The sequence below is a fragment of the Cricetulus griseus genome, assembly GCF_003668045.3.
Source record: "Cricetulus griseus strain 17A/GY chromosome 1 unlocalized genomic scaffold, alternate assembly CriGri-PICRH-1.0 chr1_0, whole genome shotgun sequence".
Taxonomy (NCBI): domain Eukaryota; kingdom Metazoa; phylum Chordata; class Mammalia; order Rodentia; family Cricetidae; genus Cricetulus; species Cricetulus griseus.
Window position 1 is genome coordinate 247,580,704 of NW_023276806.1, and position 27,038 is coordinate 247,607,741.

The 27,038-nt window shown below is 52.1% G+C and overlaps 3 protein-coding genes across 3 annotated transcripts; 2 read left to right on the forward strand and 1 right to left on the reverse strand.

The window, feature by feature from the left end:
- The first annotated feature begins 12,529 nt into the window (after positions 1–12,529).
- Use1 (unconventional SNARE in the ER 1) lies at positions 12,530–15,478 on the forward strand. Its single transcript, XM_027394825.2, has 8 exons — positions 12,530–12,951; positions 13,278–13,327; positions 13,406–13,484; positions 13,590–13,742; positions 14,234–14,246; positions 14,602–14,629; positions 14,895–15,066; positions 15,277–15,478. Exons 1-8 carry the CDS (start codon positions 12,817–12,819, stop codon positions 15,457–15,459), a joined length of 813 nt encoding a protein of 270 aa, XP_027250626.1. The 5' UTR covers positions 12,530–12,816; the 3' UTR covers positions 15,460–15,478.
- Positions 15,479–16,502: 1,024 nt separating this feature from the next.
- On the forward strand, positions 16,503–18,307 carry Ocel1 (occludin/ELL domain containing 1). Its single transcript, XM_027394826.2, has 5 exons — positions 16,503–17,127; positions 17,206–17,393; positions 17,619–17,784; positions 17,884–17,937; positions 18,087–18,307. The coding sequence occupies exons 1-5, from the start codon at positions 16,930–16,932 to the stop codon at positions 18,213–18,215; spliced, it is 735 nt and encodes a 244-aa protein (XP_027250627.1). The 5' UTR covers positions 16,503–16,929; the 3' UTR covers positions 18,216–18,307.
- A 1,495-nt stretch (positions 18,308–19,802) lies between these two features.
- Nr2f6 (nuclear receptor subfamily 2 group F member 6) lies at positions 19,803–27,038 on the reverse strand. The gene is made up of 4 exons (XM_027394824.2): positions 26,727–27,038; positions 24,047–24,141; positions 21,475–21,999; positions 19,803–20,418 (listed from the first exon to the last, which is right to left on the reverse strand). Exons 1-4 carry the CDS (start codon positions 27,005–27,007, stop codon positions 20,147–20,149), a joined length of 1,173 nt encoding a protein of 390 aa, XP_027250625.1. The 5' UTR covers positions 27,008–27,038; the 3' UTR covers positions 19,803–20,146.

The following is a 27,038-nucleotide window of genomic DNA, read 5'->3' on the forward strand; positions in this document are numbered from 1 at the left end:
TATTGATCAGGTGAGAGATACCCACCTACCTTCAAGTGGTGGGTCTCAGGCAAAACAGGTGCTCCAGGGCCTGGAGACACTCTGCCATAAGGAGCTCTTGCTTTGGTTCCCAGCATCAACAAGGACCTCACAAACATCTTCAATTAGATCCAAGGGATTGGGCACCCTCTTCTGGCCTCGTAGACCAGCCACACAGATGGTGCACCCATATACTTAACATACATAAAATTCTTTTAAAAAGCAAGTGTATTAAAATGTATGAAATTCCCTGCTGGGCGTTGGTGGCGCACGCCTTTAATCCCAGCACTCAGGAGGCAGAGGCAGGCGGACCTCTGTGAGTTCGAGACCAGCCTGGTCTACAAGAGCTAGACGGGACAGCCTCCAAAGCCACGGAGAAACCCTGTCTCTCGAAAAACCAAAAGGAAAAAAAAAAAAAATTCCCATTAGGGGCTTGGGAGACAGACAGCTCAGAACACTGAGAATCTGAGTTCAAATGCCAGCACTCTTGTAAAAGCTGGTGTGGTTCTGTCTCAAGGGAATAAAACAAAGTAATAGAGCAGGACGTTTGACATTTTCCTCCAGCCCGTGTGCATGCACACACACACATTTCCCTTCAGGCTGCTCCTGGTGGCACACCTAGTCCCACACTCAGGAACTGAAGGCAAGAGGATCTGGAGTTGAGAACTAGTTTGCTCTGTGCCATAAAAAGTCCACTCCATCCCTGGTGTCTGGTGTGTGTGTGTGTGGGGACTTTGAGAGCCCATCCCACGTGAAGGGATGCGCTGTGTCTCTGGACACATGAGGAGGGGCCTAGACCCAGCACAGAAAGATTTGGTGGACTTTGCAGAGCCCCTGTTGGGGGTCCTACCCTGCCTGGGGAGTGGTGGGTGGATGGGGTGGGGGGTAGGTTGGAGGTGGGGGAGGAGGGATGGAGGAGAGGGAGAGGGAGAGGGGACTTACATGTGAAACAAGCCTGTTCCCTAACTTGAATTAATAATAAAAAAAGGGGGGGGAGTCCACTCCACTCCAGTTTCCCATGAGGGTCCTGACTACCTGATGCATGGGAGACTGGCCTGTCCAGAAGCTCACAGCTCAAGTCCCAGCCCCCAGAGCTGGGCCTTGCTGATTTTGGAGGCTGTTGGCTCTAAAGCAATGTGATTCTCAACCCTCTGAATGCTGTGACCCCTTAATACAGTTCATGTGGTGACCCCAGCCATAAAATTCATTTTGTTGCTATTTCGTAACTAATTTTGCTGTTGTTTTTTAATCAGAAGTATCATATGCAGAATATCTGAAATGTAACTCCTGTGAAAAGTCATTCACCCCTCAGAGTCCAGAGCCTCTGCTCCAGATGCTCAGGCTGGAATGCTGCTGGCTCTGACCTGTACCCACTAGCTGCTGGTGTGTCTGCTATCAGTGTGTGTGTGTGTGTGTGTGTGTGTGTGTGTGTGTCCCTGAATTCCCTCAAGCTGGAGCTACAGTTGTTTGTGAGCCACTAGGCGGTGCTTCGGAATATGTCTTTTAAACCTCTCTGCTGCTCCACCCCTACCACAACTCTCCTGATCTACCCTGCATCCTCACCTCTTGGCAGCTCCACCCTCTACACAAAGGTGGTAGGTAGAGAAGTCTGGCATATGACATACAACTGTTAACCACTTTTCATTGGGTTGGCAAAATGCCTAACAAATGCAACTTAAGGAAGAGTTTGTTTAGGCTCATGATTCGAGTCATCATCTATGATAGAAGGGCAAGCATGGCAGCTGGAGGCTCAGAGTAACCTAAACCTAGGCGTCCCTCATGGACATGCCCTGAGGTTTGTTCCTGGATTGATGGAACCCCATATGATTGGTGAGATTAACCACACACTGAGAATCTCAGCATCAGAGTTCACAGCTAGCCTGGGCTATTCCTATTGCTTTGATGAAACACCATGACAAAAAAAGCAATTTTGGGGAAAGGGTTTATTTGGCTTATGAAAGAAGCCAGGAAAGGAATTCAAGCTGGACAGGGACCTGTAGGTAGGAGCTGATACATAGGCCATGGAGGATGCTGCTTGCTGCCTTGCTTTCCCCTGGCATGCTCAGCCTGCTTTCTTACAGCACCCAGGACCACCAGCCCAGGATGGAAACACTAGTTATGAACTGAGCTGTCCCCACCAATTACTAGTTAAGAAAATGCCCACAGGCCTGCCTATGGCTCCATTTCATAAAGACATGGTTTCAATTGAGGTTTCCCACTCCCTCTCCGATGACTCTAGCTTGTTTCGAGTTGACATAAAACTAACCAGGGCAGGAGCTGGAGAAATGGCTCAGAGGTTAAGAGCATTGGCTTTTCTTCCATAGGTCCGGAGTTCAATTCCCAGCAACCACATGGTGGCTCACAACTATAATAATACATAATCTATAATGAGATCAGGTGCCCTTCTCTGGCGTACAAGCATGCATGCAGTCAGAACACTGTGTATACAGTAAATGAGTTTTTTTTTTTTTTTAAATAACCAGGACAGATAGATATATTTGAGCCAAGTCTCAAAATAAGCAAGCCAAGCATGGGGCTCCCGCGTCTGGAAGGCGCAGTGCCAGTGGCCTCCGGCTTCCGCTCTGCTCTCGCCCCAGCCGCGGCCCGCCGAGCCCGCGGGCAGCTGAGTGGCCAGCGAAGCCCGCACAGCCGCGGGGGGCCCGGGCGCCATGCCGTGCCGGAGGGGGAGGACGGCGACGACAGCTTCCTCCTGCAGCCGCAGTCGGTGGCTCTGGGCGGCTCCGTCGACGTGGACCGGCTCATGGCCCAGATCAGCGAGACGCAGCAGCTGGACGCGGCGCACGACGGCCTGGCCTGGCCGAGTGCTGCCCCGGGGCCCCCCGCGGGTCGTGGCTGCGCTGCTGGTGCAGGGGTGGGCGGGGCCGGGAGGGGCGGGGCGGGGGTGGGCCCCAGGTGCAGCGCGCGCGCCCTGGACGACCCGCCCGCCCGGCTCCTGCCGCGGCTCGTGCTCTCCGCAACCCTCATCGAGGAGGTGGTGCCCCGGGGTCCGTGGGTGGCCGAAGCGGGCCGGACTCAGTGACCCTGCAGCCCTCGGGTGCCCGGCTCAAACCCGGGTCCCGGAGGAGGCAGAGGAGCTGAAGCCCCGTCCACCCCACGGGCTGCAGCCCGTTAGAGAATACGGACTCGACTGAGCAGCCGAGGAGCTGGATATACCGGGGGAGCTGTGGCAGCTACTTGATGGACTTGGACCTGACAGTCCTGGGGACATCGTGCTCGCAGGCGCGGGAATCTGGAGGGCTCTCTAACAATACCTGACAACGAATAGTAGGAATGCACGGTGTCGTTATTTCTTGAATGTGGTGCTGCAGTTGCAGATTGGAGAGGTTCCGGGTGAAGAATGTTAAGGCTTGGCAGTTGGGTCACCTGCTTTCTCTTATAGCGAAGGGGATGATGAGACCCGGTTGGTCAATTCTCAGAGGTGGGGACAGCTGAATTTAAATGTGTACTTGTAAATGACTTGACCTTGCCAACTTTGACTCGAGGTCGGGTTGGTTGTGAATGGGGTGTTGTGGGCTTCTTGGGAGAGCTAACCGCGGTGCCTTTTTTTTTTTTTTTTTTTTTTTTTTTAAGTCTTTTTCTTGATCCAAGTGCAGAACTGTCTGCTTTGCCACCGCTTGGAGTCTCCCGAGGACACGCAAGCCACAGGGCCGTGAAGGCTTTCCAGAACTACTCCTGCTACACCACTCTCGGCAGAAATGGCCATGAACAACCCCCTGTCCTCTGCAACCTTCGTTATTTGTGCTGCGTGGGGGGTTGGATGAAAGCCTCGGACACACTTTTCCTGTCCTGTTTTGAATCCTTTGCTGAATCCCAGGGGCTCTCTCCTGCTTCCTCACCTGCTAGTTCTTTGTGAATGACTGAAACCGTTTTTAAAATGTGACTCCAGGAGGAGAAATCGCAGGCTTTTCCCCTTGTGAAACTTGAGGGTGCCCTTTGAGGTGCCACTTCCAAACTTTAAGTAGCTAAACCATTTTTTTAAAAAAAGATTCAATGCTTGTTCATCCTCCAGATGTAGCTATTGACATACACTTCACAACGGAGTGTCTGAAATTGTGGTGGTCCTGATTTATAGGATTTAAAATAAAATGTCTGCTGAATAAATTTGGTTTTTGTTTTGGAAAAAAAAAAAGCCAAGCATGATTATCTATGCACATTACCCACTAAAAACAAAATTGCCAGCAGCCTCAGAGGGAGCCCTAGCCACCACCCAGGAGCAGCGTCAGAGGGAGAACTGAGCCCCTGGACTGGGAGCAGGGAGTGACTGCCAGGAGTAATGACAGCTATAGCCCCCAGAAGCTTTTGAAAGAAGTTCCTCTGTGAAAGAGCACCTGTGTCCAAGCCAGCATCCACTGCTATTTCTCGGTTTGAGATACCCCACTGCTACAGCGACCACTGGAACCTCAGCCCTACCTACACCTAGAGGAACAGTCACCAGAGCTGTGGCCACACCTGCACCTTGAGAAGCAATCGACTGAGCCTTGGGTCCACTTCTACCAGGAGGAGCAATCACCCGAGGCTCTGCTCTGCTTGCACGTGAAGGAGTGTTCAGTGGAGCCATAGTCCCCAACTGTACCAACTGGAGAAAGAGAGACCCCTGAAGCTCAAGCTCCACCTGTACTGACTGGAGGAGGAGATGCCTTGACAACGAGGTGAGAACACACTCAACATATAACGAGCATTATGGCACCACTGGAATCGTGGTGTTACAACATCGAGACCTGAACATCCCGACACAGATGAAGCAGAAGGAAACAACATTAATTGTTACCCTTAAAGAGGAGATGAAAAATTTCCTTAACGGGAGAAGACAAAAAATTGGAAGATTGCAACAAATCCCTTAAAGAAAACCAAGAAAAAGCAATCAAACAAGTGAAGGAAATGATTCAAGACTTAAAATCTGAAATAGAGGCAATAAAATACAAACTGAGGGAATTCTGGAAATGGAAAATCTGGGATCAGGAACTACAAATACAAACATAAACAACAGTACAAGAGATGGAAGAGAGAATTTCAAGCGTTGAGATACAATACAGGAAATAGATTCATCAGTCAAAGAAAATGTTAAATCCAAGAAATCTTACCAACCTAAGAATAATAGGTATAGAAGAAGGAGAAGTCCAACTCAAAGGCACAGGAAATATATTCAACAAAATCACAGAAGAAAACTTACCCCACCTAAAAAAGGATGTGCCAATGAAAGTACAAGAAGCTTATAGAACACCAAATAGTCTGGACCAAAAAAAAAAAAAAAAGATACAAAATAAAGAATACTAAGAGCTGCAAAGGAAAAAGGCCAAGCAACATATAAAGGCAGACCTATCAGAATTACACCTGATTTCTCACTGGAAACAACGAAAGCCAGAAGGTCCTGAATAGATGTTATGCAGACACTAAGGGATCACGGATGCCAGCCCAGACTATTTTACCCAACAATGTCTTCAATAACCATAGAAGGGGAAAACAAGATATTCCACGATAAAACCAAATTTAAACAATACCTGTCCACAAACCCAGCCTTACAGAAAGTACTAGAAGGCAAATGCCAACCCTAGGAAGTCAACTATGTTCACAAGAGCACAGGAAATAGATGAAGCTTACAGCAGCAAATCCAAAAGAATTGAATTAAATACACAATGCCACCATCAAAATCAAAAATAACAGGAACCAGCAATCTCTGGTCATTAATATCCATTAATACAAATGTTTTCAACTAACCAATACAAGAAACACACCTCAACCTCAAAAACAGACGTTACCTCAGAGTAATCAAAATGAACCTAAGAAACAAGCTGGTGTAGCTATCCTAACATCTAACAAAATAGACTAAAATCGATCAAAACTAAAATCAATCAAAAAAGATAAAGAAGGACATTTCATATTCATCACAGGAAAAATCCATCAAGAGGAAATCTCATTTCTAAACATCTATGCCCCAAACAAGGGCTCCTGCATCTGTAAAAGAAACATTACTAAAGCTTAAATCACAAATTAAGCCCCACAAACTAATAGTGGGAGACTTTAACACCCCACTCTCACCACTGGACAGGTCTACCACAGACAGATGTTTAGCAGAGAAATAAGGGAACTAATAGATGTTATGACTCAAATGAACTTGACAGACATCTATAGAACATTCCACCCAAACATAAGAGAATACACCTTCTCAGTACCTCATGGAATAGGTACCTTCTCTAAAATAGACTACATACTTGATAACAAAGCAAACCTCAACAGATACAAAAAAATTGAATAAACCCCTGTACCCTATGGATCACCACAGCTCTAAGTTAAAATTCAACAGAAACATTAATTTCAGAAAGCACACAAATGGAAATTGAACAATGATCAACTGAACCACCACTGGGCCAAGGAAGAAATAAAGAAATTAAAGATTTCCTAAAATGTAATGAAAATGACCTCACAATATACCCAAACTTATGAGACACAATGAAGGCAGTGCTGAGCGGAAAGATCATAACACTAAATGCCTACATGAAGAAGCTGGAAAAATCCCACACTAGTGAATTAACAGAACAACTGAAAGTGCTAGAACAAAAAGAAGCAAACTCACCCAGAAGGAGTAGACAGTAAGAAATAGTTAAATTGAGGGATGAAACCAATAAAATAGAAACAAAGAAAACAATGCAAAGAATTGGTGAGAGTTGTTTCTTTGAGAAATTCAACAAAATAGACAATCCTTTATCCAAACTAATCAAAAGGCAGAAAGAGAATATCCAAATTAACAAAATCAGAAATGAAAAGAGGGACATAACACAGACACTGAGGAAATCCAGAGAATCATCAGGTCATACTTCCGAAACCTTTACTCCACAAAATTGGAAAACTTTAAGGAGATGGACAATTTCCTAGATAAGTACCACATACCAAAATTCAGTCAAATAGTCAGATAAATAACTTAAATACACCTATAACCCCTAGGAAATAGAAACAGTTATCAATAGTCTCCTAACCAAAAAAAAAAAAACCCTAGGGTCAGATAGTTTCAGTGCAGAATTCTACCAGATGTTCAAAGAAGAACTAATACCAATACTCCTCAAATTATTCCACACAATAGAAACAGAAGGAACATTGCCAAACTCTTCTTACAAGGCTACAGTTATCCAAATCATACAAAGACACAATTAAGAATTACAGATCCCTGTGAGTTCAAGACCAGCCTGGTCTACAAGAGCTAGTTCCAGGACAGGCTCCAAAAGCTACAGAGAAACCCTGTCTCAAAAAAAAAAAAATTACAGACTAGTTTCCCTCATGAACATTGATGCAAAATTACTCAATAAAATACTGGCAAACCGAATCCAACACATCAGAAAATTCATCCACCAAGACCAAGTAGGATTCATCCCAGAGATTCCAGGATGGTTCAACATATGAAAATCCGTCAATGTAACCTACCACATAAACCGAAAGAAAAAACCACATGATCACCTCACTAGATGCTGAAAAAGCCTTCGACAAAATTCAACATCCCTTCATGATAAAGATCTTGGAGAGATCAGGGGTAAGAGGAACATATCTAAACATGATAAACACAATATACAGTAAGCCAACAGCCAGCACCAAACTAAATGGAGAGAAACTCAAATTGATCCCACTGAAATCAGGAACAAGACAAGGATGTCCACTCTCTCTGTTCAACATAGTACTGAAAGTTCTAGATAGAGCAGTAAGAAATACTAGGGGATCAAGGGAATACAAATTGGAAAAGATCTCAAACTCTTACTATTAGCTGATGATATGATAGTTTATATAAGTAACCACAAAAATTTTAGCAGAGAACTACTACAGCTGAAAAACATCTTCAGTAAAGTGGCAGGATACAAGATTAACTAAAAAAAAAAATCAATAGCCCTGCTATATACAGATGATAAAATGCTCTAAGAAAGAAGTCAGATAAACATCACCCTTTACAATAGCAACAAACAACATAAAATATCTTGGGGTAACTATAACCAAACAAGTGAAAGACCTGTATGACAAGAACTTTAAGTCTTTAAAGCAAGAAATTAAAGAAGATACCAGAAAATGGAAAGATCTCCCATGCTCTTGGATAGATAGGATCAACATAGTAAAAATGGCAACCCTACCAAAAGCAATCTACAGTTTCAACGAAATCCCCATCGAAATCCCAGCACAGTTCTTCACAGACCTTGAAAGAACAATTCTCAACTTAAATGGAAAAACAAAAAACCCAGGATAGCCCAAACAACCCTGTACAATAAAGGATCTTCTGGGGGCATCACCATCCCTGACTTCAAGCTGTATTATGAAAACAGGTTGGTACTGGCATAAAAACAGACAGGTGGACCAGTGGAATCAAATTGAAGACCCTGATATCAGTTCACACACCTATGAACACCTATTTTTGACAAAGAAGCTAAAAATAGAAAAAAATTAACATTAAACAAATGGTGCTGGTCTAACTGGATGCCAACATATAGAGGAGTGCAGATATTCATATCTATTGCCATGCACAAAACTCAAATCCAAATGGATCAAAGACCTCAATATAAATCCATTCATGAGGCACCTCATAGAAGAGAAAGTGGGAAATACATTTAAACTCATGCACAGGAGACCACTTCCTAAATACAACACCAGTAGCACAGACTCTGAGAGCAACAAGGAATAAATGGGACCTCCTGAAACTGAGAAGCTTCTGTAAAACAAAGGACCCAGTTGGCAAGCAAAACAGATGCTGATAGATGGGAAAAGATATTCACCAGTCCCACACCTGACAGAGGGCTGATCTCCAAAGTATACAAAGAACTAAAGAAACTAGATATCAAACTACCAAATAATCCAATTTAAAAAATAGGGTACAGATCTAAACAGATAATTCTCAATGGAACAACCTCAAATCATGAAAAGACACCTAAGAAAATGCTTATAGCATCCTCAGTCATCAGGGAAATGCAAATCAAAATAACTGAGATTCCATCTTACACTGATCAGAATGGCTAAGATCAAAAACACTTATGAGCCGGGCAACACTTTTAATCCCAGCACTCGGGAGGCAGAGGCAGGTGGATCTCTGAGTTCGAGGCCAGTCTGGTCTTCAAAGAGAGTTCCAGGACAGTGTCCAAAACCTACAGAGAAGCCCTGTCGCGAAAAACAACACAAACAAAACAACAACAACAGAAAGAAACAAAAGAAAAACACTGACGATAGCTTATAGCTTATGCTCAATAAGATGTGGAGTAAGGGGAACATTCCTCCATTGCTTGTGGGAAACTTGTACAGCCACTGTGGAAATCAGTATGGTTATCTCTCAGAAAATTAGGAATCAGCCCACATCAAGACCCCGCAATACCACTTTTGGGCATATACCCAAAGGAGGCACACTCAAACCACAAGGGCATTTGCTCAACTATGTTCATAGCAACAATATTCATAATAGCCAGAACTTGGAAACAACCTAGATGCCCCTCAACTGAGGAATTGATAAAGAAAATGTGGTACATTTACACAATGGAGTACTACTCAGTGGTAAGAAACAATGACATCCTGAAATTTGCAGGCAAATGGATGGAACACACACACACACACACACACACACACACACACACACACACACACACACACACACACACACACGTGTGCGCCCCCAAAAATCCTAGTGAGGTAATTCAGACCCAGAAAGACAGATACAGTTAGCCAGGCACTGGTAGCATATGACTTTAATCCCAGCACTCCGGAGGCAGAGGTGGGCAGATCTCTGTAAAAGACCAGCATGGTCTACAGAGCCAGTGCCAGGAGGCTCCAAAGCTACACAGAGAAGCCCTGTCTTGAAAAAAACAAAAACAAAAACAAAACAAAAAAACAAACAAACAAAGGAAAGAACAAAAAACAAACAGATACAGTATTACTCTTAAGTGGATACCAGATACAAAGCAAAAGATACCCAGCCTACAATTCACAACCCCAGAGAAGCTAGAACCCTCTTCCAGAAACAGATGGAAGCAGAGGCAGAAATCCACAACTAACCATTGGGCCAAGCTACTGAAGTCGATCAAGGAACAAAGGAGTCAAGACCATGACGGGAAACCCACAGAATCAGCTGACCCAAGCCAGTGAGGGATCACTGACTCAGGTCTGACAAATGGAGAACCTGCATAAGATGGAGCTAGAGTCTCTGAATACAGGTGACATTGTTACAGCTGGGGCAATTTATGAGGCCATTGGCAGTGAGTCCAAGATCTAACTCTAATGCACAAACTGACTTAGTGGAACCCATTCTATATGGACAGATACCTTGCTCAGCCTAGGCACAAGGGATGGTCCTCCCTCAAGGAGATGATGGGACAGACTTTGTAGACTTCCTAGGCGGGTCCTTACCCTCTCCAACAAGCAGATGGGAGGTGCCGGTATGAACGGGAGGAGAGGAGGGAGGGAGAACTGGGATTGGAATGTAATAGGTAAATAAATAAATAAATAAATAAATAAATAGAAAAGGCTAGGCCTCTAATACCAACACTGCTGAGGCAGAGGCAGGAGAACTCAGCACTTGAGTTTGAGGCCAGTGTGGTCTACATATCAAGTTCCAGGGCTACATAGTGCACTCTGTCACAAAGAACTGGCTGTTTCAGCCTTTTATGGAACCCCATGCTAGTACATCATAGGGAGGCAAAGCAGGGCATCGCCTAGCCACCTGTGAAAGGTGGGTAAAGGACCTGCTCATCTAGCCAAAAAGGAGGTTGGGCCAGGGTGTTGTGCCAGTCACAGCCCTCCGTGCGAATGAAGGGTTGTATTTGCTCCAGTAGGGTCTTCTGTGCCTGCACTGCTTGGTGTGGGAATTGCTGCTGTAGTTTGGCTTCCCAGGCCTGCTGGTGCTCAGAGAGCACATCTTCCTGCTTCAGATTTTGAGGCTGGGGACTGGGGGTGTCTGCTGGGACCATGCAGCAGCCAGTGAAACCTGCTTGCCTTCTGGTTTTGTGTTGGAATGGCTCATGTTAGCTCACCCTTGTTAGTTTAAAAGTTTTTTAATTTATGTCTGTGTTCATGTGTGGACCTGAGCTGGCTGGCTCCATCCAGTGTTGAGATTGTAGGACCAGACCACTCGCTACACCTGCCTTTTTTTTTTTTAAATAAAAGATTTTAAGAATGTAAGATAGTCTTTATTAAAAACCAAAGGACTACTCATGGTGATGCACACTTGTAATTTCAGAACTTGGAAGGTGGAGGCAGATGGATCTCTGAGTTTGAGGCCAGCCTGGTCTACATAATGAGTTTCAATCCAGCCAAGGCTACATAGCAAAACCTTGCCCACTCCTAAAAGCCAAGGGACCCCTGAGGAAACCACACAGGAGTCTTCTCAGGGTTAGGTGCATTTGACACCAGTGGGGTCAGTCCCAAAGCCATGCAGTCACAGCAACAGATAAATGGAAAAGCAAAATGTGGTGCATTCAGGCCTTTAACCCCAAAAGAGGATCTGTAAGTTTGAGGCCAATCAGGGTTCCATAATGAGCCTCTGCCTCCAAACAGACTGGGAGAGCTGGGTAAGGGATTCCCAGCACTCAAGAGGCAGAGGCAGGCAGGTCTCTGTGAGTTCGAGACCAGCCTGGTCTACAGAGTGAGTTCCAGGACAGCCTCCAAAGCCACAGAGAAACCATGTCTTGAAAAAAAACAAAACAAAAAAGTGTGCTAACTGTTCTTTCAGGGGACTCAGGCTCAGGTCCCAGAACCACGTGGCCCTCACAGCCAGGGGATCCGATATTTCTAAGATTTAAATATATATTTATCTATTCATATTTAAATATAAATATATATAGTTTTTTGAGACAGGGCTTTCTGTGTGATCGTGGCTGCCCTGGAACTCACTTTGTAGACTAAGCTGGATGGGGCTAGGGAGATGGCTCAGCAGTTAAGAGCATTGGCTGCTCTTCTAGAGGTCCTGAGTTCAATTCCCAGCAAGTGCATGGTGGCTCACAAGCATCCATAAAGAGATCTGGTCCCTCTTCTGGTGTGCAGGCTGACAAGCAGGCAGAACAGTGTATACACAATAATTAAAAAAAAAAAAAAAACCGGCAGAAATACCTTCCATGTTTTATAACCTACACGACAGCCCTGTCCCCTGGATTGCCTGTTGGTAAGTTCTTCAGGGAGGTACAATCTTGTGCTGTCTAGCATAGTCTCCACTCCACATTTTCCATCCTCCGTCGCAAAATCACGTAGCCAAGTAAGTTCAACCCAAGATGAACGAGTGTTGCTGTTAGCTAGGGAAGACAGGGGCCTAGCCTCTTGATTGTGACTCGCTGGCGAGCTCCATTTTCATGCAGTGGACCATGATTTATTACAGAATGGAAAGGTCAGAGCTCGGGAGGCAGGCGGCCAGGGTCGGGGGGAGAAAGCGGAGGCCGGGGCCGGCTGTGGAGCCCAGAGAGGGGTACGGGGAGGCGTGGCGAGCCAGCGGAACGCAGCGGCCCGGGAGCGTTGCGCGGGGGTCGGAAGCTTCAGAGTGGCCCTTCCGGTCCTGTCAACCAATGCTTCACAGGCGTGATCGGATGCCCCGGGCCCGTCTGAGCTAGAGAAATTCTGCCTCAAAAAACCAAAGGCCAAAGAACAAAATTACAATTTAAAAAAGATGCTCTCTTGGGACGGTAACGATCTACCACGGACCAACACGGACCGTCGCGGCACAGCGTCACGGCTGGAAACAAAACTCTACTTCCGTCCCAAGCCTCGCAGGACGGACCTCGAAGGGGAGGGACCATCGCCCAAAGGAAAGGCCCCTCGCAGGCACTTCCGCCCTCTCCTAAGATGGCGCAGGCGGAAGGGGCCGGTCACCGCCCGCTGGCGACGTCGCGACTGGAGTTGAACCTGGTGCGGTTGTTGTGTCGCTGCGAATCGATGGCGGCAGAAAAGCGGGAACCGAACGAGTGGCGTCTGGAGAAGGTGAGGGATTCCCACGCCGCCGCAGAGGCCGCGGGACCCAGAGGCCGACGACCCACCTGGCTGGCCACGCCCCTTCTGCAGGCCCTGACGTCACGTGCGGCTCCGCCCCTGGGTGCTCGGGCCCCTGACTTCTCTCGGTGGCCTCGCTCCCTCCTTGCACAGGGGCCGCTACCTCTGTGCACACTTAATCCAGTAGCGATCGCCCCCGCCCCACCCCGCCCCGCCCGGGACTCCCCGTTCTGCCCCGCCCCGCCCCGCCTTCTGGTCTGATTGTTGCAAAGAAACCTTGGGGCCCGGCCTGGCTGACACCCCGTCTTCCCTCCCAGTATGTGGGTGCCCTGGAAGACATGCTGCAGGCCCTGAAGGTCCAAGCGAGGTGAGTGTGGGGTCCTGAGACGCGCCCCCCCCCCACGCGTCCGCAGTGGCAGGCTGACCTCCCCTTGCTGCCTTTCAGCAAACCTGCCTCCGAAGTCATCAGCGAGTACTCGCGGAAGGTGGACTTTCTGAAGGGCATGCTGCAGGCTGAGAAATTGGTGAGCCTGTCCTCCTACCCCTCAGCCCTCATTCAGGCCCCCGTGGCTACAGGACCTGGACACAGCCCTCCAGTGATTTATCTTCTCCTTCCCATGTTTCCTCAGACCTCCTCCTCTGAGAAGGCTCTAGCTAACCAGTTCCTGGCCCCTGGTCGCGTGCCCACCACAGCTAGGGAGCGGGTGCCCGCCACCAAGACCGTCCATTTGCAATCCCGGGCACGTTACACCAGTGAGATGCGGAGTGAGCTGCTGGGCATGGTAGGATCTCCTCTCTTGCCCCTGGGACCATCCTTGGGACCCCAACAGAGTAGTCTGTACAGGGACAGAGATTGAACACAGTACCAGAAACCCTAGAAGGCCACAGCAAGGCTTCCCAAGAGAAGGTATTGTGCTCAAGACATTGCTAAAGGAATAGGAATTTGGTTCATGGAAAGAATAGACCCCAGTGGTGGAGGCAGAGGCACGCTTATCTATGTGAGTTCGAGACCAGCCTTGTCTAGAGTGAGTTCCAGGACAGGAACCGTGTCTCAAAAAACCAAAGGGGGAAAAAAAAAAGGAATGGACCATGTCTGGTTAAGCTCCAGAGTTGGCTCCCCAGCAGAATTTGGGTGAGTTTATAAAAGAATATGATGTCCTTCAGAGCACTTTACATGGGTCATCCCAAAGCAGAGAGACAGAGAGAGGAAGAGAGAGAGGGAGGGAGGGGACATCAAAGTGCATAGCCTCATGCCTCTCCCTTCTCTCCACAGGACTCATCTGGAGGTGAGTCATGCCAGGTGGGACTTCACTATCCCTGCTACCCCACAGTCCTCATGCCTGCCTGGCTCCCTTGGTCTTTCCTAGCCCTGGAAAAGATCACCCAGGGTCAACTGAGTCATGCTTGAAGGGAGGTTGAGACAGAGGTGTCCCAGGAGATACAGCAACAAGCACAACACTAGGCCACTGAGAGGGACCTGGGAGCTTGGGGACGGGAAATATGTTCTTCAGAGACACCCTGCGAAGGGCTTTGAAGTGTGCTGAGTCCGGGGCACAGTAGCTCACAGGCAGAGCAGAAGCACACTGCTAGCAGACTTGGGAACAGAAAACCAAACTTTGTCCTTGCCTCTTGTGCTTCCAGAGCGTGAGATGGACATGAGGCAGCGCATGTGAGTATGTTGGCCACTGAGGTGGGGAAGGCAGGGGCTGGATGCAGCTGTCCCCCCCCCCCCCAGGTGCTACAACAAGGGCTCCCCTGCCCAGTGGAAGACATTTCAGGGGTTGCTGTATCCGGAGTATAAAAAAGCAAGGGAAACTGAGTCCCGAGCAGAACTTCAAGTGATTTCATGGGCCCTGGGATCCTTGGGAAGGTGCCCTGGGAGTGTCTATATGTCACCTGTCACTCCTGGGTACTCCTACATGTGGGGTCTGCAGAGCAAATGGGTCCAGACCTGTGGATGAGAAGCATTCGGTGTCCGAGCTCGACCTTGTCCTCCAGAGGCACCAGGGCCTCCAGGAAAAGCTGGCGGAGGAGATGCTAGGCCTGGCAAGAAGCCTCAAGACCAACACACTGGCCGCCCAGAGTGTCATCAAGAAGGACAACCAGGTGTGGGGACACTGCAGCCTCTGCCTCAGGGCACTGATGAAGCTTTTCAGAAGAGGGCATTATGACTGGTGTTTTGCAGGCGTAGCAGGAGTTTGGTGAAGCCCAAGGACGGGGTGGCTGAGGCACGCCCAGCAGAGGGCACAGAATGCCACTCTAGAGAGGTCATGCTTGGTCTCAGTCCTGTTGACACAGTCTCTGCTTCTCCCATAGACCCTGTCACACTCTCTCAAGATGGCTGACCAGAACCTGGAGAAGCTGAAGATGGAATCTGAGCGGCTGGAGCAGCACACGCGGAAGTCTGTGGACTGGCTGCTCTGGGCCATGCTCATCGTCGTGTGCTTTGTGTTCATCAGCATGATCTTGTTTATCAGAGTCATGCCCCGGCTGAAGTAAAGCCCAGTGCCAGCTCACACCTTCTGTGCTAGTGGAGTTGGGGTGCATGGGCTGCAGGGTGGTGTTGGCCAGCACGTGTTCTGTCCTGAAGCCAGCCAACATAGTGGGCCCTAACCCTATCCTCCAAAATAGCCAAAGAAAGGTGTGGTAGACAGTTCAGCCACATTGTGGAAGGAGAGCTCACACACAAATGAAGTACATAAGAATAAATATACTTACTGAAACTCAAGTTCCAGGGAATCAGACACCGGCCTCTAGACAGCTGCACTCACCTGCATGCATATATACACACACACACACACACACACACACACACACACACACACCACCTGCCTCTGCTTCCCAAGTGCTGGGATTAAAGGCGTGTGCCACCACACCCTGGCTTTTTTTTAGGGGATAGGGCAATGGCTCACTGCAAAAGTGCTTGTTATGGGGTGGTGGTTTGTGGGTTTGAGCCCCACGTTGGGTGCCAAGTGAAGGCAGGTCAAGGAAATCCATGGACGCCCAAATAAAGAATGACAGATATTTGGGGAACACATAGTGAAGGCAAATAGCCACTTGGGGCTTCTGCCCCTAGAGATGCAGGATGCTCACACCACAACCCAAGAGCCAGAGGGCAGCCCCTCCTCTTAGAAGGGATCATATCCTCACACCGAAGCCACACCCTAAGGCGGTGCCTCAAATCTACTGGTGGCACAAGATGCCACTACATGCAGACCTGGACGCAAATCCTCAGTAATGCCAGGGGTGGCATGCATCAGCCTATGATCCTAGTTCTCGGGGCAGAGACAGGCAGATCTACCGGGAGCGCTCTGGCCAGTCAGCCAAGCCAAACGGGAGCATTAGTCAAAACAAGTGGAGGTCTCTTCGTAGGCACACAGCCACAAAGTTGTTTTTTTAAATAGTTACTAAGAAAACTGCCAAGTTGGTCAAACAAGCAACCTATCCATTTTTTCCAAGTAGGTATGGGAAAGTGAACAACCCAGACAGCGCCCCTAGAAGGCTAACTCGGATCGGGTGTCAGCACCCCGCAGGCCCCGCCCCCCGGCCTTAGTCCCGCCCCGCGGCCGGGCGCCCAGGCCCTGGATCCGCACGCAGTTCCTGCACAGCTGCGCCCCGGCAGCAGAGCCAGGGCGGACCCGCGGCTCCGGGACAGGTGACACCGAAGGGCGGCACAATAGGCCGACGTGCGGACGGAGGTTGGGATTCCGCGCGGACGTGGCGTGGGCGGCGGCGGTAGGCGCGGGGGTCGCTTCCACCCACCCGGGGTCCCCGTGACGCCCAGGATCCGCCGCCTCGCGCCCTTCCGGCTTCAGAGTCGGGGGCGGGGCCGGTCCGCGGGCAGCCAACCTCGTCCCTTCAGGCAAATAAAGGCGTGGTGACGCCTCGGCGCCTCTTCCGTGCCCCCTTCCGGGGACCGCGGCTGAGGGGTGGAGTCTGGGTTGCGCGACCAGCCAACCGCGGTCCTGTATGCAAATACCATCAAGCCCCGCCCCCAGGCGAGGCCCGCGCCGCCCTCCGGCCGCCTGCAGACCCAGGTCCCGGAGCTCAGGCCACAACGCTACTTACAGTTCGCGCCCCGCCGCCGGGGGGCGCCCGAACGCCGCGGCCCCGCGCATGCCCACCCGGGCGCGCCCGCAGCCCCACCCGGCCGGCCCCGAGCCCCGGGTGAGTGCCACATTTGGAGCCCCCAGGTAGGGGTACCCCACTTCTTGACACCTCTTCACGATCCACGCTGCCTCGCAGACGCTGGTGTCTCGAAGCCCGGAGTCCCGCGCTCGTGGGCCGCAGTGCCAGCCCGGACCTGGGGAGCTCCGCACGAGGCCCCGGAAGATCGTGTTTGCTGACGAGCTAGGCGCCCGGGCCCCGGGCCCCGGACAGAAGCCTTCCAAAGCTCTGGGGCCCCGCCCCAGCCCAGTGCCTGACTATGAGCTGTGAGAGGCTTTTTGTTGGAAGCGTGCGGGCGGGCGGGGGCGGGGGTGTGGCTTTGTAGCGCAGGCTAGCCTGCGTGAACCTCCTGCTTCAGCCTGCTGAGGCACCGCGTTCGTCTTCCCTCCCTGCTTCGTAGGGTCTGGGGACTCGGAAGGGTCAGGAAGGAGGGCAGTTTGAGTTGGGGTCCCAGCATGGGCAAAGAAAGGCCAATTTCCTTCCTCTGGTAGTAAGTACCCGCCAGTGAGCAGCGCGAGGGACCGGAGTCGCTATGCCGCCGTGTTCCAGGACCAGCACGCAGAGTTCTCGGAGCTCCAGCACCACGTGGGCGTCACGCAGGCCAAGCTCCAGCAGCTGGAGGCCCTGCTGAAGTCACTGCCCCCACCACGAAGCCAGGTCAGCCCCGGGGCCGCCTCTGCCGGGTGGGCACTGCCATCGCAGCCATGTCCTCTCCTCCCCTCCCTCCTGAGTCCCTTCCCCACTTTGCCCTTTCAGAAGGAGGCTCACGTGGCAGCTCGGGTCCGGAGAGAGTTTGAGAAGAAGCGGGCGGTGAGTGGGGAGCTTTGTCTGGTGGCCTCTGGTCCTGTCCTGAGACAGACCGTGTAATGAAAGCTGAAATTTATAAAGAAAGGAGCTGAACATCTTGAGGAACTCAGGTTAGAGTGTCAAGAGGACTTCCTCAACTCTTGTTCCCCCAGGATCCTGGCTTCCTGGATAAGCAGGCTCGCTGTCACTACCTGAAGGGCAAACTGAGGCACCTCAAGGCCCAGATCCGAAAATTCGATGATCAAGGGGACAGTGATAGCCAGGATTCAGTCTACTTCTGAGTGTCCTGGAGACGGTGGTGGCTTCTCCTCCTCCCATGGGGAACCAAGTCCTGTTGAGAGTCCCAGAGAATAAACATGGATTAGGCACCTACTGTGTTTAGTTGTCTATTTTGTTGAATTTCTCAAAGAACCAACTCTGTCTCATTGATTCTTTGCTTTGTTTTGTTGGTTTCTATTTTATTGATTTCATCCCTCAATTTGACTATTTCTTGCCGTCTACTCCTTCTGGGTGAGTTTGCTTCTTTTTGTTCTAGTGCTTTCAGTTGTTCTGTTAATTCACTAGTGTGGGATTTTTCCAGCATGTAGGCATTTAGTGTTATGAACTTTCCTCTCAGCACTTTCATTGTGTCCCATAACTTTGGGCATGTTGTGAGGTCATTTTTATTAAATTTTAGGAAATCTTGCCGGGTGTTGGTGGCGCACGCCTTTAATCCCAGCACTGGGGAGACTGAGGCAGGCGGATCTCTGTGAGTTCGAGGCCAGCCTGGTCTACAAAGCGAGTGCCAGGATAGGCTCCAAAGCAATACATAGAAACCCTGTCTTGAAAAACCCAAAAATAAATAAATAAATAAATAAATAAATTTTAGGAAATCTTTCATTTCTTTATTTTTTCCTTGACCCAGTGGTGGTTCAGTTGACCACTGTTCAATTTCCATTTGTGTGCTTTCTGAAAATAATGTTTCTGTTGAATTCTAACTTAGAGTTGTGGTGATCCATAGGTTTGCTTTGTTACCAAGTATGTGGTCTATTTTAGAGAAGGTTCCATGAGGTGCTAAGAAGGTGTATTCTCTTGTGTTTGTTCTATAGGTGTCTGTCAAGTCCATTTGAGTGTTCAGCTGTCTAAAAGCATTCCTTCCTCTTAGTGGGAAATGAGGTTCAGAGACTGGAACCTGTCCAAGGTTACAGGTGGGGGCAGATCCCAGTGTCCTGGGGGTATAAACAGAAGGCATAAGCTGGGGATGGCCTGGGCTACATGGTAACTGTCCCAAACCAACCATTTCTGTAAGCCTTATGATGGAGACATGCCAGGTGGGTAACCCAAACCCTTTGTCTAAGGCTTCCAAGCAGTGCTTGGTACCTGTGTGCAGGGGGTCCTCCCTTTACCTAGCCTTGGTGGAGTCAGAGCGGTGCTGCACAGATGTTAGGCTGCATGTCCGAGTCCGAGACCCTAACCACCTGAGCCACAGAGGACAAAAGCTGGGCCAGTTCCAGGCCAGGAGTCCAGTCCTGGCTACTAGGACAGTCAAGTTACTCCCTGGTCCCGGAACAAGCTCAAAACCAGCCAGGCCCAGATGTCTTCCAACAGAAAGGGCCACATGTGTGGGGTTTTATAGGAAAAGTAGTTCAGCTGGAGACTGAACACGAGGCCTGCCAAGCATAGATCTGGTGCTCAATCCCACCCTGAAATTGGACCCCTAACTCCTGGGTACTTTTCTCTCTTGTTGTTTCTTGTATAGCTCTGGCTGTCCAGGAACTCAGTCTGTAGACCAGGCTGGCCTCAAACTCACAGAGACCATGTGCCTCTGCCTTCCAAGTGCTGGGATTTAAAGGTGTACACCACCACTCCGCAGTTCATCACCACACATCAACAGTTAAGGGAATATCTTTATTATTGGCCATGATTTCATCATCTCATAGTGCCCATCATGGGCCATGTATCCAGGGGACTCTCCCAGCACACCATAGCCCTGCCCAGCTGCAGTGGCCCTTCCCATCACACCAGGGTCACCACCACATTGGCTCCTCAGCCCCACTCTGAGCAGGGGCTGCTGGGAGGACAAGGCTGTGGCCTGTGAGAGCAAATTCTTTTTGGTTTCATGATTATTTAAAAAACAAAACAGACAAACATTTCACAGTCTTTTAAAAAAGAATCAGTCTCAGAGTCCCTACAAGGTCCCAGCATCCGTGTGTGTCCTGGATGATATCCATCACTAGCCCGAGCCATAAGGCCAGTTGAAGGTGCTCCCTGACAGTAGCATGTCCCGGATGAGCGTCTCGATGGGTGTCTTGCCAACCAGGCGCATGAAGAAAAGCTGGGAGATGAGGGAGGCTGGCACAGCGCGTAGGGCCGGCAGTCGCAGCAGCAGGCGCCCAAAGCGCTGAGGCTGCGATGGGTACTGGGCACGCACGTACTCGGTGAGGGCCACCTGTGCCTTCTCCTGCAGGCTCTCCACATGGGCTGGGTCAGAAAGGCCACAAGCATCTGCAGGAGGCAGGGACGACAGTCACGTTCGGGGAAGCAGGGAGAGGGGCAAGGATGCCCCCGGAGGAAGTCATAAGCAGAGGTGGTCCCCGAGGGCAGGAATGGGAGTATCTAAGCCAGGGTCTGCCACAGACAAGCCAGGTAGAAGGGAGGGCACAGGCTCAGGGAGTGGCGCCAAAGTGCAGAACCTCCTCAAGGACAGTTACTAAGGCAGGGCCAGCCCCGCCCTGTAGGAGGGGCCCCAAGCCACGCCCACCGGAGGAGCAGGATCAGTGGGCTTTAGTCATGCCCGGGAACTCACTAGTCTCTTGTCACGGTCTACCAAAGGGCTGAGATGATTTGATGAGGTCCTGGGAACCAGTAACAGGTCCTATCTCGGGGTCTCTAAAGAGCACTGCCTGCATGGCCCTCTCTGCCCTTCCCAACCCTGGAGGGTAAGTCATGGAGGGAGTGGCCCTTCAGGTGTGGCCTAGGGTAAAGCCCAGGATCATTATCTGCGTCCTCCACCCAAGGGGACGAGTGCAGTACTAGGGGCACAGAGTGCATGCCCTGTGGGGCATGGCCCCAGAACAGGCGGGAGCCCAGAGGGCTGCCCATGGGTGTGGCCTGGAGTTTGGCTGCACTGTAGCTTCCAGAAGGCTTCAGAGTACAGTAGGGTACAGTCTGGATAAGTTGGGGGGCAAGATGGGGCCACATCAGAAGGACAAGCAGCACCGCCTGGAGTCGTGTCAGCAGACACTTGGGGTGAGGCCTGTGGCGGGGTTAGGCCAAAGCATGGCTGGGCAGAGGCAGGTACGTCACCTGTGTCCTACGGGTGTGACCTGAAGCAGTGTTGGGGACTGGCCCAGGTAGGTTAGTGTCACCTGACAGGGAAGGGCGCGCCCTCGGCGGGTTAGGGGTTAGGGGCAGGGAGTTAGCCTGTAGTGAGTGCAACCTGCCAGCCAGGAGAGGCCTGGGTCAGTGTTGGGGCAATATCCGGGACGGGGGCGTGGCCTCTGGGCTGGGCGTGGCCTCGGCTGGGACCAGGGCGACGGCGAGCAGGCGGGGCGGGCTCACCAGGCGTGAAGAGCGCGATGGCCTTGAGGCAGCCGTACTCGGCGGCGTCCACCTGCAGGCGGCCCAGCTTGTCCACCTGCTCCTGGAAGGCGCGCACCTGGTCCATGAAGGCCACCGCGCGCTCGGCGGCCATGGGCGCGGCGTGCAGCCCCGCGGCGGCCAGCAGCGGCGCCGTGTGCAGAGGCAGCGCCGCCTGCGCCGCGTTCAGCACGAAGAGCTCGCTCCAGCTGAGCCGCAGCAGCGCCACCTGGTCGGCGGCCGGCAGCTCTGGGAAGAAGGGCGCGTGGCGGGCCCACTCGACCGTGCTGAACAGCAGGCGCGCCGCCAGCTCGCACACGTTGTCGATGCCCAGCACGGCGCCGCCGCCGCCGAAGCGCCCGGCCGCGGGGTAGGGCTCGGCGCGCAGCAGTTGTGCGATCAGCTCGGACACCGGTGGCCCCGCGAACGGCTCGACGCCCGCCGCGCCCGGGGGACTGCAGGCCGCGGGGCCCGGGAGCGCGTGCGGGATGCGGCCGCGCTGCACGGCTGCGAAGACAGGGCGGCGTCAGGGGTCTGTGCGGGAGGGACACCCCCACCCCGCGTGGCAGCACAGGGGACTAGGCACGTGCTGGCCACTAGGGCCCTGCCTGCTCGCGCCCGCACCCAGGGTCTCCACCAGCGGGACCCCCTCCGCCTGCACTGTGGAGACCACACCTGCCAATCACCAGGGACTGGATCTGTGTCTGGCCTCTCCCACCACTCACCGCTCCCCTGGGGGACCAATCACTAAAGTGGCACGGCTATGATCCCCAAGGGCAGTGGCTGCCATTGTTACCTTTGCCCAGAGTGGTGCATACTAGTCATCCCAGCCCTGGAGCATGGAGACAGGAAGGTAAAGGGGTTCAAGGCCAGCCCCAATACAAAATGAGTTTGAGGCCAACCTGGGCTACACAAGACCCTGTTTCAGAAAATAACTTAGAAGACAATACTTATCTTAGTTCCCGTCATGGATGGGGTGAAAAGGAAACTGAGGCACCGAGGAGCACAGGTTTTAGCTTGAGGAAGACAGCCTGGGCATGGAGCCAGGAGGTTGCTAATGAGTGTGCTTTAATGAACCGACACCTGTCTCACTGGTGGGTGAACTGCAGGTCAACCCAGGTGGAGACAGAGCTAGGAATGCAGGGGACACTGGGAGGGACCCAGGCCAAATAACAGATACACGGGGAGTCTCCCAGCCACCTGTAGCTAGACATGGCCCCAAGTGGGCCCACAGTCCTTGGGAGCTCCTTTTGCTCACAGGATGTAAAGCCCGCTCTCACCATTGCTCCCTCATCCAGCCCCACTCCCAGGCCTTTGCCCTGGATGTTCCAAGCCTCAAAACCCCACTCCTCCTCTGTCCTTCTCTTCTTCCTCTATCTAGTCTAGACTGATGGAATTCAAATCCCAGCACCCATCTGCTCTCTGCCTCAGTTTCTCCTTTTGTCAAATGCAGCACAGGACCACTGAGCTATGTGAGAATCTACATAACTTTGCTTCTAATAGTGCCTGTCTGGGCCGGGTGGATGGTAAATCCAGCCAATAGCCTTTTATTGAACACCTACTGTGTACCAGACCCTGGAGCAGGTGAAGGGTGTCAGTTTCTGAGCAAGGCAGACATAATTGGTGACCCAGAGGACATAACTCTAAGGTGAGGGAGGAAGCCAGGCCCAAATTTGGAAGGCACAGCTGTGCAAAGGCCCTGAGGCAGGAAGGCACTGGGAGCAAGAGTCCTAGTGATAGAAGAGAGATCACAGGCTCTGATTAGAGACCCATCAGGACTTCCATCTAACAGACAAGTAGAGACAGGAATCCGGGCTGGGCAAGGACAGGGCAGGAGTCACCTTCAAACTTAAAGGGACCAAAGAGTCAACAAATAAGGCTGATGCTTTTCACTGTGTGTGAATGGATGTGTCATTTTTTCTAACCAGGTTTTGCTATGGAACCCAAGTTGACTTCAAACTGGAGAGCCTCCTGCCTCAGTCTCTAAGTACTGGGATGACAAGCCTGCCCCACTATGCCTGACTATGCAGTCTGAGGTAGAAGACCTTAAGTAGTGGCCATTCTCGGGTCCACAAATCCCCCCCCAAGAAAGTGATCAATGTCAAAACAAGCAACAGTTAGGTGACTTTCTAGCCTGACCCACACCCCAGAGCTTCCCCTCCTCCATCAGCCCAGGCTCTCAACTCTCAGGGCTCTTTGTGGCTGCCCCTGGGTTGTACCTGAATTCTAAAGAGACCCTGACAGAATGAGGCCCAGGTGTCCAGTGTGTCCACCCAGGTCTCCAGGGCAGGGACAGGCAGCTGGGCCTCCCTCTGGCAGCCTTTGGTTATAATCTAGCTGAGTCCTGTCTCCAGCAAACACACAGAACAGACAGTAAACACATTAAATTAATAATGATAATAATAAAAATCCTCTGAGATCGGAGGTCAGGCAGGGTCTGGGGAAAGAGCCCAGAGGGCGGCATCCCACAACCTGGGGCCCCAGAGGGGAACACCTTGCTCACTCTCAGACCCCAGCCAGAGCCCAGCTGTGGCCACGCTCCATGGCTACTCACCCTCCTTGCGCATGCCGACCCGGAAGCACTTCTTGAGGCGGCAGTACTGACACTGGTTCCGATGGTGCTGGTCAATCTGACAGTCACGGTTAGACCTGGAGACAGAGGCCAGGTTCCCAGTGACACCTACATCCTTTGTGACTGTGAACCCTTTATTTAGAAACACCCCCACTGGAGCTCCCTGGACTTCGATGGTAGCCGAGAGGCATGGTGTAAGAATTCAGACTCCCAGCTTGGAAAAGGCAATCTCGTGGCAATGGGTGTTGAAGGCCAGCACACAAGGAGAGCACTTTAGAAAATGGGTTTTGAAGTCTGAATAGAAGTTCTCCAAGAGGGCAGAAATGGAGAAGCCTTTTCTGGCAGAGGATAAGGTGAAACAGATTTGAAACTCAAAAGGACAGAGAACGAATCCTTTTCATTTCACATGACCACTATCAGGCCGAGAGCACTGTGCAGCCAGCATTTCAGCCTGTGATAAGAATGAATGAGCAACAGAGCTTTTTCCTCTCTCCAGCCCAGGATTCTTGGAGAATGCCTCGCCATGCCCACCCAGTCTGAGCACCAGGAACATCCAGCCAAACACAGAGTAGGAGTGCACTGGCTCTTCCCCAGCCTGTTCCTGCACCGGGCTCCAGCTGCTGTGCTCGCTATACACGAGAGGGGTCCTGGGATGGGGGCTCCAGGGATAGCCTCCGGCCCCAGGTGGGATTCTCTGGCCAGGGTTATTAGAGCCCAGACCCTGTGGCTTCTAAAGAACCCAGGAAGGGGCCCAGTTGGGGTGGAGAGAACTCAGGCACGGCCAGAACAAAGCCAGCAAGCAGGCGGTGGTGGAGGATCAGGGCGGCCAGGCGGAACTGGCCAGGCCCTGGGTGGGTGAGCAGTTCTACTCAGGGAAGGCCTTCTGTCTTGCCTTCCTGACAGTATGGCTGGGACAGATTAAAACCCATGAAACACAGCTACCTCACCTAAAGTGTATATGCTTTGCCCAAAGATACGGTCTAATTCCAATCGCTGTCCAGCCTTTGTATTTTTTGTTGTTTTGGGATGGAGGGAGGCCGTCTCCTCACTATGCTATCCAGGCTGCCTTCAGACTCCTGGGCTCATGCCATCCTCCTGCTTCAGCTTCCTGAGTGGCTGGGACTCCATGACACACATGGCTAAACTCCCAACCCAATCTGAGCACACCCTGCTCACACACTGCTTGTGGCTCCTGCTGCTCTCAGCCGAACACATCGAGGCCCACTTGCCTCGGTTGGTCCTGGGTGAGCTCACCTGACAGTGCAGTCCACTAAACCCTCATCTGGGGCTTCCTCTTCTGCCTGCCAGGGCTTTTGAGGCCACTTCCTGATGGCCCCCTCCAGATAGCTGCTGACCCACTCAGGTTCAGAGAGGGACCCTGACCACACAAGGTCACACAACATAGGTACTAAGGAACCCAGAGAGCAGGTGGGACCTGGAACCTGCCCCACCCCCCTCCACTCTCCCCAAAGACCCAGCCAGACCCAGCAATTCCTTCCAGACACAAGAATGAGGCCAAAGTCTGGTGGCCCAGTTACAGCTGGAGGAGGGGAGCAAAGCAGGTCCCCACTAAGTCCAAATTCTAGCATGGTGGCAGCCCCCAACTAACCGGCTGATAACCACTAACCTCTAGCGGGGGGGGGGGGGGAGCTCAACTATATATTCCATCAACTCCTCATCTCACCAACTCCACATCCCAGCCCCCACAGCTCCACTTGCTAAGCCCACGGGGCCAGGACCCTTCCAGCCCAACTTCTCTGGGGCTCAGCTCTGGGTAACTGGGAGATGTCTGCCCTGCTCTAAAGTCCTACAGGCTCCTGGGGGTTCAGAGCTGGTCTTCTGCATGCCTAGACAGAAAGCGGTTTGCAACCCCTGAGGAGCACCCAACCTCTTCTCCAAGGGACTTTCTGTCCCCAGAGGCTGCCAGTAAGCAAGGCCACGCCCTGCCAGGCCCGACAGAGGGGTCCGCATCTCCCTCGGGTCTCTCACTCCTACAGCGGCCCCAAAGTTTAAAGGATCATCCCGGATCCCAAAGGCTGCACCAGCCCCGGAGTGGGGGGTGCGGTCAATTCCGGTGGCCTTGCTGGTCCTCCGGCGTCGGCTTCCGGTGACCCAGAGTCCATGGGGTGCCCCTCTGATGGACAGGCCCAGGCCCCCGTGCACAGCAGCCCCCCGCCGCCTGCGAGGGCAGCCATCCCGATCCACCCGGGCGTCCCTCCAGCTGGCGTGCTGGAGCGACTTTGGAAGTGATATTTGACCCAAGGGCGCGCCGGATCGATCCGCGCGGCCGCAGACAATAGCCCCTGGACGCCGCCAGCCCCGCGGTGCGACCTGCACGTCTGATTCCCGCGGGGCACCACGCGTGACGGGCACCCACGAGAAAGGGAGCCCCGGGGGTTGGAAAGGGTGCCCCCACTCCTGACATGACCCACGAGCCCTCCCCGCGCGGCAGAACCAGCTCTGCAGAGCAGGAGAGGAGCAAAGACCACCTGCGGGGTGTGTGTGTGTGTGTGTGCACGCATGCATCGCCAACTGTATACCGGATCGCAGCCGGGGCCGTGCCCGTGACCCGGGCCAGGATACGGGTGCGGGGAAGGTCAGCGCCAGGCCCAAGGTGACCGAGCGGGTCGGGGCCCGCCCGGTGGCCGCGCGTGGGGCTCACCGGCAGGTGTAGCTGAGGTTGCGGCGGATGCTGCGCTTGAAGAAACTCTTGCAGCCCTCGCAGGTGAACACGCCGTAGTGCTTGCCGCTGGACTTGTCCCCGCAAACCACGCAGTCCACCTGCAGCCCCGGGCGCTCCTCGTCTCCCGGCTCCGCGTCGCTGGCCACCCCGGGAGGCGACGCCGAGTCGTCCTCGGTTGCACGTGGGTAGCTCCCACCGGCCTTGTCCACGCCGTTCGTGTCGCCTCCGGGGCCGCCCCAGCCGCTGGTCACCATGGCCATAGCCCCCGGGACGGCGGGGCCGGGGCGCCCC

What these genes read in the sequence shown, in the direction of transcription:
- Nr2f6 (XM_027394824.2), bottom strand. Translation starts at nt 27,007, where the DNA reads ATGGCCATGGTGACCAGCGGCTGGGGCGGCCCCGGAGGCGACACGAAC. An exon ending in AACCTCAGCTACACCTGCCG is followed by an intron (nt 24,142 to 26,726) that starts GTGAGCCCCACG and finishes CTCTGTCTCCAG; the next exon opens with GTCTAACCGTGACTGTCAGA. An exon ending in GGTCGGCATGCGCAAGGAGG is followed by an intron (nt 22,000 to 24,046) that starts GTGAGTAGCCAT and finishes CTGTCTTCGCAG; the next exon opens with CCGTGCAGCGCGGCCGCATC.
- Ocel1 (XM_027394826.2), top strand. Translation starts at nt 16,930, where the DNA reads ATGCAAATACCATCAAGCCCCGCCCCCAGGCGAGGCCCGCGCCGCCCT. An exon ending in CGGCCGGCCCCGAGCCCCGG is followed by an intron (nt 17,128 to 17,205) that starts GTGAGTGCCACA and finishes GCTGCCTCGCAG; the next exon opens with ACGCTGGTGTCTCGAAGCCC. An exon ending in AGTTTGAGAAGAAGCGGGCG is followed by an intron (nt 17,938 to 18,086) that starts GTGAGTGGGGAG and finishes TTGTTCCCCCAG; the next exon opens with GATCCTGGCTTCCTGGATAA.
- Use1 (XM_027394825.2), top strand. Translation starts at nt 12,817, where the DNA reads ATGGCGCAGGCGGAAGGGGCCGGTCACCGCCCGCTGGCGACGTCGCGA. An exon ending in GCCCTGAAGGTCCAAGCGAG is followed by an intron (nt 13,328 to 13,405) that starts GTGAGTGTGGGG and finishes GCTGCCTTTCAG; the next exon opens with CAAACCTGCCTCCGAAGTCA. An exon ending in TGCTGCAGGCTGAGAAATTG is followed by an intron (nt 13,485 to 13,589) that starts GTGAGCCTGTCC and finishes ATGTTTCCTCAG; the next exon opens with ACCTCCTCCTCTGAGAAGGC.